Source organism: Poecilia formosa, unplaced genomic scaffold, assembly GCF_000485575.1.
Source record: "Poecilia formosa unplaced genomic scaffold, Poecilia_formosa-5.1.2 Scaffold1319, whole genome shotgun sequence".
Lineage (NCBI taxonomy): Eukaryota > Metazoa > Chordata > Actinopteri > Cyprinodontiformes > Poeciliidae > Poecilia > Poecilia formosa.
Window position 1 is genome coordinate 1 of NW_006801258.1, and position 9,125 is coordinate 9,125.

Here is a 9,125-nt window from a genome sequence, read left to right on the forward strand (position 1 = left end):
TTAGCTTATGCTAGTAGGCAATATTCTCGGACATTGTTCTTGTAAAATGTGCTATTTAAGTATCTAAACATTCTAACGGACAATGTTTTTACCTAATTTTCAAGTATATTATGTGTGTTTATTGTCGTTAGTGTCACAGACTAATGGGGTTCGGTTAAGGTTCGGGTTTTTTTTACTTCCGAAGCCTGACGGAGCTCAACAAGCCTCATAGCTTGACAGTAGCGCAGTTCTGGTGTCAGACATCTGGTTCAGCTGTTCAGGTTCAAAGTTGCTGCTTTTAGAAAAATATGACCGTGTTGCTTAAGGTCTCCGTGTTATTTCATTTTATTACCTTTGCGTGTTTCTTGTGAAGAGCTCGAATAGGACGGTGTTTACAGCAGTATGACAGGCGGATCAGTTGCTCGGCTGTCTGGCTCTGGTCTGCTCTCTGGTTCCCATAAACTCTTTCAGGCTGAATCTAGAAGTGATTCCATGGAAATAACTCAGGGAGGCTCCTTTATTTACCATCGTATACCCGGTAGTTTTAGGCTAAAGAAGCTGATCCAGAGTGAAGTGAAGGCTGCAAACTTTGCTGTTAGCTTTAACTGGTAGTGACAAATATTTACAAGCCACCATCTTCTTAATTCAGGATTGCTTGGAAATTAATGAAAACTTAAAAGCCCATTATATTAGGAAGACAACAATGTTAATAGTATTGTTTTTTTGCATCTGAAATACGACTTAGTCTTTTCTACCAGTCATGGTAACTCAAAGCGGAAACAAGTGAGCCGCATTAGCTCCTGGAGATGTGACGTCAACGCCGTAGGTGCAAAGAGCCCATAGGGCCGGTGTCGGTGTAACAGTCGCAGATTTTTCCTGTAAACAGAATACAACAGGTTAAAATAACGAGGCAGACACAACTCCGTATTTCTAAAATCCTCCTGAATATGGAGAGCCATTTCAGCCAAAATTAAATAAATAAATAAATAAATGGGTGAAATAAATAAAAAAATGAGTAAAATAAATCAATAAATGAAGAAAATGAGTTAAATAAATAAAAATAGTTAATTTAGCTTTTTCATTAAACCAATTTTTTCATTTATCTATTTTTTATTTATCCCTCTCTCCATTTAACCATTTTTCATTAATCTATTTTTCATTTAACCACGCAGGTAAAAGAAGTTTAATGTCCAAGAAACTTTAAGCAATCTTGGACGTAACTTCCCGAAGGACTGGTGTGGACATGTCCAACTGAATATGTGTACTCTGTATGAATGTCTGCACTCTTGAATTTTCAGATGTTTATTTCGTGATTTCTGTCTTAAATGATGAAAGTCTGTTATTTACTTCAGTAACGTTAACAATTCCTCTTTTTTTCTGTTTTCTTCTCCAGATTGCCTGCAACATAACGTTTATGAGAACGAGATGTATAACCAGGAGAGGAAATCCAGTCTGGACCAGGACGAGTTAGAACCTCTGCAGGTGAAACAAGAAAAAGAAGAGCCAGAAGATCAACAGATAAAAGAAGAGCAGCTGGATCTAGAATATCAACAAATAAAAGTGGAAGAGAAAGAAGATTACTCTAGTCAGGGTGAAGAACAGCTTGAATTAAAACAGGAGACTGACACCTGCATGGTGGTTCCTGTTTATGAACAAACAAACCAAACTGAATCAGAACCAAACAAGAAGCAAGTTGTCTTCCAGGAAGCTGCTGAAGCTGAGAAGCAAAATCAGAAAAGAAGAAAACCTTTCTCCTGTGTGACGTGTAAAAAGAGTTTTGCTTGCAAATATTCTCTTGATGCTCATATGAGGATTCACACAGGTGAAAAGCCGTTTTCATGTGTGACCTGTGGAAAAAGTTTTAGTCGAAAAATTGGCTTATCTCGGCACATATTGATTCACACAGGTGAAAAGCCATTTTCATGTGTCAACTGTGGAAAAAGTTTTAGTCGAAAACAGAATTTAACTCAGCACATGATGATTCACACAGGTGAAAAGCCGTTTTCATGTAGGAACTGTGGAAAAAGTTTTAGTCGAAAAATTGTTTTAACTCGGCACATGATGATTCACACAGGTGAAAAGCCATTTTCATGTGTGAACTGTGGAAAAAGTTTTGTTCAAAAACTTAGTTTAACTCTGCACATGATGATTCACACAGGTGAAAAGCCATTTTCATGTGGGAACTGTGGAAAAAGTTTTATTCAAAAATGGGAGTTAACTCAGCACATGAGGATTCACACAGGTGAAAAGCCATTTTCATGTGGGAACTGTGGAAAAAGTTTTAGTCACAAACTTAGTTTAACTCAACACATGAGGATTCACACAGGTGAAAAGCCGTTTTCATGTGGGAACTGTGGAAAAAGTTTTAGTCAAAAGGGGAATTTAACTAAGCACATGAGGGGTCACACAGGTGAAAAGCAGTTTTCATGTGTGATCTGTGGAAAAAGTTTTATTCAGAAACTTAGTTTAACTCGGCACATGATGATTCACACAGGTGAAAAGCCGTTTTCATGTAGGAACTGCGGAAAAAGTTTTATTCAAAAAAGGAAGTTAACAAGGCACATGATGATTCACACAGGTGAAAAGCCGTTTTTATGTGGGAACTGTGGAAAAAGTTTTAGTTACAAACAAAGTTTAACTCAGCACATGATGATTCACACTGGTGAAAAGCCATTTTTATGTGTGACCTGTGGAAAAAGTTTTGGTCACAAACGAAGTTTAACTCAGCACATGAGGCGTCACACAGGTGAAAAGCCGTTTTCATGTGTGACCTGTGGAAAAAGTTTTAGTCACAAACTTAGATTAACTCGGCACATGATGATTCATACTGGTGAAAAGCCGTTTACATGTGTGACCTGCGGAAAAAGTTTTAGTCAAAAAGGGAATTTAACTCAGCACATGAGGCGTTACACTGGTGAAAAGCCGTAGAACTATTTTCCATAGGTGTCCTATGTAGAGGTTCATATAAAAGACAGTTGAAAACTGGAGGGCTTCATGTCTATAAAGTGGGAAAATTGTTTAATTTTTGAGTTTGTTTAAATGTGATCATTTGGATCTTGACATTTGCATACTTGGAGATGTAAAATATGAACTTGCAGGATTGATTTGTATTATTGTGTGTAGAGAGAATGAGTGGGGTGAATGAGATTTACTTTAATACATTTTTAATCCAAAATAAGATGTGCTGTTGTGTACTATTTGCAGATTTTCATTAATTGTTTTGCGATCTGAAATTTACAGTATTAAAAATATCTTTGATAGGTTTGTCTTTACGGCAAAACTAGACTGAAACTGATGTTTGTTTCAAATTATATTAACCAGTCTATATAAAAGCTTTTCAAATAAATTGGCATGCCCTTTTACTTAGAAAATGCAATATACAATATAAACATATTTTCCTTCATTGATTGTATGTGTGATTATTGTCTCCAATAATTTGGTGTGTCGCTTGTCTTAGTTGTATAATTTTTCTATTTTATGCTGTTGCTGTTTTCTATTAAAGATCACTATCTTTGTTTAAAGTTTAAACTAATTTAATCTATAAACATATAGATATACATTTTATTAAGTCCTTACAAAGTCACTTATCACTTGCATATCCTTTGACGTAAGCTAATACAAGTGAATGGACCGATCTTCACAAAGTGCCGTTCTACAAAGTATTTTAAGTTAATATTTGGCACATTCTCTCACACGGTTATATATTTAGTTATCAAATAAATGACTAAACAGAGTTTCTGACTTTTAATATGATTATTTAGTTGTTTTGGGGGATTTCTGAATAAAGAGCAAAATGTTTTTATTTAGTAGAAATTATTCTGATAGTTTTTATATTGACACTGATGAACAGACACACACTTTTACAGCATTTTATTCAGAAATATATTGACATGACTCCATAATTTAATGTGCTTTTAACATTTCAAGATGACAAGAAAAACATGATTTCCTTTTATTTTTTGACATTTTATTGTAACAATAAACTTTGATAAATCACATTGTCAGACATTAGCTACATATTTTTCCAACTATTTTCCGGCAAAAATATTACAGCATAAAAGTTAACTTTGCTATGGACATCAGAGTGGTAATAAATTCTAACAATTATTTTTATTTCATTACATTAGCTGTCTTAATACATTAGTACTTCATATTGAGATATTTCTCCGAAAAATACACAAAACGTGAAAGAATAAAAGTGTGCAATAAAACAAATTAATGTATTTTACACTGTGAATACTGGCCACAGGCAGGGCTTCAGTCTGCTGGTCAAACTGGGAGAACTCCAGTGGCTTCTGAGACGTCCTCGTTCACAGGCTAAAGCCAAGGATAAAAGAGAAATGATCCAAAAGTGAAATAGAAAATACACATCTGATTCCTTCAGAAACAACATACATTTTCAGCATGTATTTTCAGCACTCATAGCGTCTTTATAGCTAAATAGCGACATGGTGAAGCTGAGCTGTGAAACAACGACTGAGGAACAGGAGCTCAGCTCTATAAAACTCATTTAAATTGAACTATATGTTTTAATCTATCCCTAATATAGTTTCAGAAAAATTTAGAGAAACAGTGAAAATGTCATATACCAATATCCCATAGTTTTTATCCCTAAAACCATATCTATATATGGGAATTATTCCATGTTTCCCAACATTTTTCGTGTTCAGATGGGATCAATAGATTCTCGTTCAATCAAAAAGAAACTTATTGCTGATGTCATGAAAGGTCTTCAAGACCACATGTGGCAGCATTGATGGATATGCTCAGCAGATGGTGTGAAAGGTTAACTAAATAAATAAATAAATAAAAATACACATGATGTATGTGAAAGCAGATGTCTTTGTCCTTGGGAGAAAATGGGGATTTTCTCATGAGCCACCTCCACAGCCATCTGCCATCCACTTTGTTAATGAAATAAGGTGATGTCAGAGCCTGGAGACTTTAGCAAAGATAACATCAGCTCCTGTTTGTTAGACTGAAATACCAAAGATAATTTAAAAGATAATCTCATTTGTACATTATTACAAATGACAACGCTTGTAGTTATCCCTTAAGATAACTACAGGTATTTGTTTTTTCAAAGTAAGGTTTTATTTCAAACTTGAATGTAACAAAAGATTTTAACAAATTTAAAATATACAAAATAAAATCTTGGCTCTATTCAAGTTTCTACATAAAAAATTGCTCTCCTCTTTAGTGACCTTAGGGGAAAAATAAAACTATAATTAAATCAAAATAATCTGATGAAAAGTTTGTTCAGAAGATCATTTTGGGACATTCATGTTCCAAAATGATCATGAATGTTAACAAACACAGATGTTTACCAAATTAGTGTCAGTTCAGCAGTCAAGGAAATAAGAACAAGAACATGTTTATTTAATGCTTACCAAAGTTGCAAAAACATTTACAAATGTTTACGGTAAATTTCAGATTTTTTAAAAACTGTTTCCGTTATCCTGCTGCTGTGAATCACATGATGCCTTGTGTTGCATTTAGGGTCTCAATGAAATGTGGGTAAAACACATTTCACCATAAAAACTTACTGCATACAGTGATGAATGAAACAATGTGTAATACTTATGAATAGATAAATGTTTTGTGTTGCATACCGAATACAAATACGTTAGTTTCCCTCCTTTTTTTTATCAATAATTTACCTTGAAATTTAAGATACGTTGTTTGTCATTCAGATTTCCGATGATCTTTGAATGCATCAATGGCTTATTAGAGCAGGACTGGCAGCTTGGAGCAGATCTCAGGAAGGCTGAAATGGGGATGGACGTTTTAATTCTTTTCATGTGCGCCGGAAAGGAAAACATCTGATGTTTCTCAAGGGACATGGACGCGCTGTAATCACGCTGTCAGCAAAAGGAAGGATCATTCATGAGTTTTGGTCTTTCAGCTGAAATAACAAGGCAAATCCTTCGACATATAAAGCTTAAAAAGTTTTATTGAAGTCTCCTGAATCCGAGGAGAAGTTTAGGAAAAGTTGTGTGGGAAGTTTTTTGGCTATGTCGGAACCAGCGGAGAAAAAAGAAAACATTCCTGACGCGTCTGCAGGAAAAGGAATCCCGAACGGAGGGAGTCCTGCAAAAACCCAAGAGGTGAGACCGTAAACACACACACGAACACGCACGCAAACCCACGCACAGCTGATCCTCCGGTGCTTGCATCATGTGTTTCTGCAGCTTTTTATGCCAGAGCACAGCAGTAAACTCCTGGACTCTTGTCCTTTCAGCTCCATAAAGCAGAGAAACAGCTGATGAAGAGTCGGGATCAGAAACTTTCAGCTGATTGTTTTTTATCAAAAATAATTGTAATAAATCCTTTAAACTTTGTCGCGTTGAAACCTCTCTCGAAAATGATTAAAGTTTTAAATGTGAATTTGTATTTATTCCAATGTAATCCATTTAAATATTATGTTTCATGATGGATTATCGTGCATCTTTTCCCTTTTTGTTTATATTACAGGTTACGGAAAGTGTTAAAGTGAGATTGTTTTCCTTCTTTGCATACCTGAATACAACATCTTTAATTGCCAGCCTCATAACTTCATCACACAGTATAATTCTCAGTTAGCCGGTGAGGTGTCTCTGCAGATAACTGAAGTAATTTTCTATTTTTGTGATGATTTTTGAGAACATCTGTCGTTTTGTGTTGTGGAGAGCAGCTTCTTCTGTTTCACTACAGATGGAGGATGAAGGTCGGAAGATGTTGGTCCAGAAATATTTACACACCCTGAACCTTTTCATGTCTCATTACAGCCACAAACCAGCTGGATTTTAACAACATAAAGTAGGAGATAACTGGGACGTGAACTGCTCATTATTTTCAGAATGTTTAACAAAGATAAATCTGAGCAGTTTGGTGTGCATTTGGATTCAGTTACCCTGAGATAAATCCTTATTGGAGCATCTTTTGATTAATTTGTCCTCAAAGGTACGTCTCTGAAAGCTTTCCTGATACTAAAATAGTTAATTTCAACCTTTATCTGTCATGTGCACAGCAGAAACATGTTTGCTTGTACAACGAAAAGCTTACTTTTCTGTCTGCAAGAATGCCACTTAAAAGCTTAAATTAAATTATAAAATGTACAAAAAAAAAGGGGTGCTGGTGTGGCACGAAGGCAAAGCACAACCCATGTATTGAGGCCTTAGTCCTCATGCTGGTGGTCACAGGCTCAATTCCCAGCCTGGTGGCATTTACCCCATGTCTTCCCCCTCCTTCCTGTCAAGCTACTTTAAAATAAAGGCCACTCAAGCCAACAAAATCTTTAAGAAAACCCCCAAAAAAATTAAATTATGAAAAGCAACATGATCTTATAAATATCTATATTAATTTTGTATAATATATAGTCTGAATAAAATGTCTGCTCTTCACTGGACAGTAGCTCAAGCTCATTCAGATTGGTTGGAAAGGTGCCCGTCAATGTCAGTTTTCAAATCTTAGCACAGTTGGAATACAGTGTGGACTTTGATTGGGCCATTCTAGCCAGGGATGCATCGATGTATAAATTTGGGCCGATATTAAGGTTGCTGTTGCTTTTGAAATTTTGGGGGGGCGGATAACAACCATATTGCTGACTTCATCACTCCTTTGCTTCAGTTAAACTACTCACAATCACTGTCACATGACCAACTTTGTTCACTCCCCCTCCAGAAACAAATGGCAACAGGAAGGAAATAAATATTTGTTAATATCGGCCCAGTTTTATCGGAACAATGCCAATATATTATAAAATGACTAATATCGCCCGATATTCATTCTAAGTCCATTTTATCTTAATTGTAAAGGGATGAATGTGGGTGTGTTTTGGGGACCAACATGCATTAGCAGAGCTGTACCACATGCAAACAGAGGGCTTAAAAATGACAAACATCATCTTATCATGGAGAGAGGCTGTTTAGTAGCAGTGTTGAGTGAACTACAGATCTAATGCTTACTTTGACAGTGCTGATGGAGAAGTACAGAATAAGTAGTGCTGCGTTTTTGTGGAGAGGAACTGTGGTGCTGTATGAGGAAGTTAAGCTGGCAGAAAAATGCTTGAGGGCACTGCGTGGCATACAAGGACAGGAAGACAGTGGTGAGGTGTGCGGTGGAGACAAAGTTCTTAAAAGTAAGGCCAAGATTGTTGGGACGTATTCAGAGTATGATTATATCTACGTGTATGGACAATAAATCAATAACAATACATCTGATAGTAGACATGTGATCAGGATAAATGGATAATATGTTTGACAGAATATTTAAACTATTCATGAACTCTGATCCAGAACTGCACAGCATTCTGGGAGATGTAGACGGAGAGAACCTCTCGCAACCAGCCAAGCAAAGTTGGTGGCATCAAGTGACTCGTTCACTCTTTGGTTACCTAGCAACTCACTCATTCTTTAGTTACCTAGCAACAACCTGTTGAGTAACTTGCACGGCAACAGTTTAAGGTTTCACCGCCATGCCTCATAACTGCTTAAAATAACAAAAAAACAATGCCATATGCCAAAAGAAAGATCACACCACCAGTTTTTAAGTATTTTGTATATTGAAAACAAAAAAACTAATCTGTGATTATTGATATTGACTTTATATGGAACACTTATATCATGACATGTTTTTCAGCCATATTGTCTGGCCCTCACATGCCGGATAAATGATGTTGAAGGAGGAGGAAATCAGCACGGTCTCAGAGAATATGCTCGGGTTTTATGTCCAAAGAGTCGCAGTCTGCTCTCATTGACGTAGTTACGAGATGAAAATCAAGTCCACACCAGGTTCAGGTCTATGCAAAGTATTGTGTAATTGGTCAGAAGTGTATGGAGTGTTTCATGCAGACAGCATTGTACATGATGCTGTGGGGGGCGGGGGGGGGTTAATATAGTGTTCTTCCTCTCTCAGGATCTACAGGTGATGGTTCGAGCCAAGCAGGAAATTGAATTTGGAACAGTCTCAGTCTTCATGTGTTTTTAGTAACTGCTTCTGTCTTTTGAGGTTGAGGCAGACGAGTGAGAAAATAGTTTTGTTTTTTAACAGCTGCTCTGTGCATTTTCAGGATTTTGACCTGGCTACCATCTATGTGTCAGATGCCCAGTACAACAGAAACATCTACTTCGATACGTCGCCTCAGGCTGTCAGGTGAGGCCATCGGA

At 36.5% G+C, this 9,125-nt stretch overlaps 1 protein-coding gene across 1 annotated transcript; it reads left to right on the plus strand.

The window, feature by feature from the left end:
- Positions 1–1,096: 1,096 nt before the first annotated feature.
- On the plus strand, positions 1,097–5,683 carry LOC103132787 (gastrula zinc finger protein XlCGF8.2DB-like). The gene is made up of 5 exons (XM_016667582.1): positions 1,097–1,247; positions 1,373–2,053; positions 2,222–2,389; positions 2,726–2,809; positions 5,673–5,683. Exons 2-5 carry the CDS (start codon positions 1,405–1,407, stop codon positions 5,681–5,683), a joined length of 912 nt encoding a protein of 303 aa, XP_016523068.1. The 5' UTR covers positions 1,097–1,247; positions 1,373–1,404.
- Positions 5,684–9,125: the final 3,442 nt, after the last annotated feature.

Coding starts and splice junctions, on each gene's coding strand:
- LOC103132787 (XM_016667582.1), top strand. CDS start 1,405: ATGTATAACCAGGAGAGGAAATCCAGTCTGGACCAGGACGAGTTAGAA. Junction 2,054..2,221: donor GCACATGATGATTCACACAG/GTGAAAAGCCAT, acceptor GGATTCACACAG/GTGAAAAGCCATTTTCATGT. Junction 2,390..2,725: donor GCACATGAGGGGTCACACAG/GTGAAAAGCAGT, acceptor GGCGTCACACAG/GTGAAAAGCCGTTTTCATGT.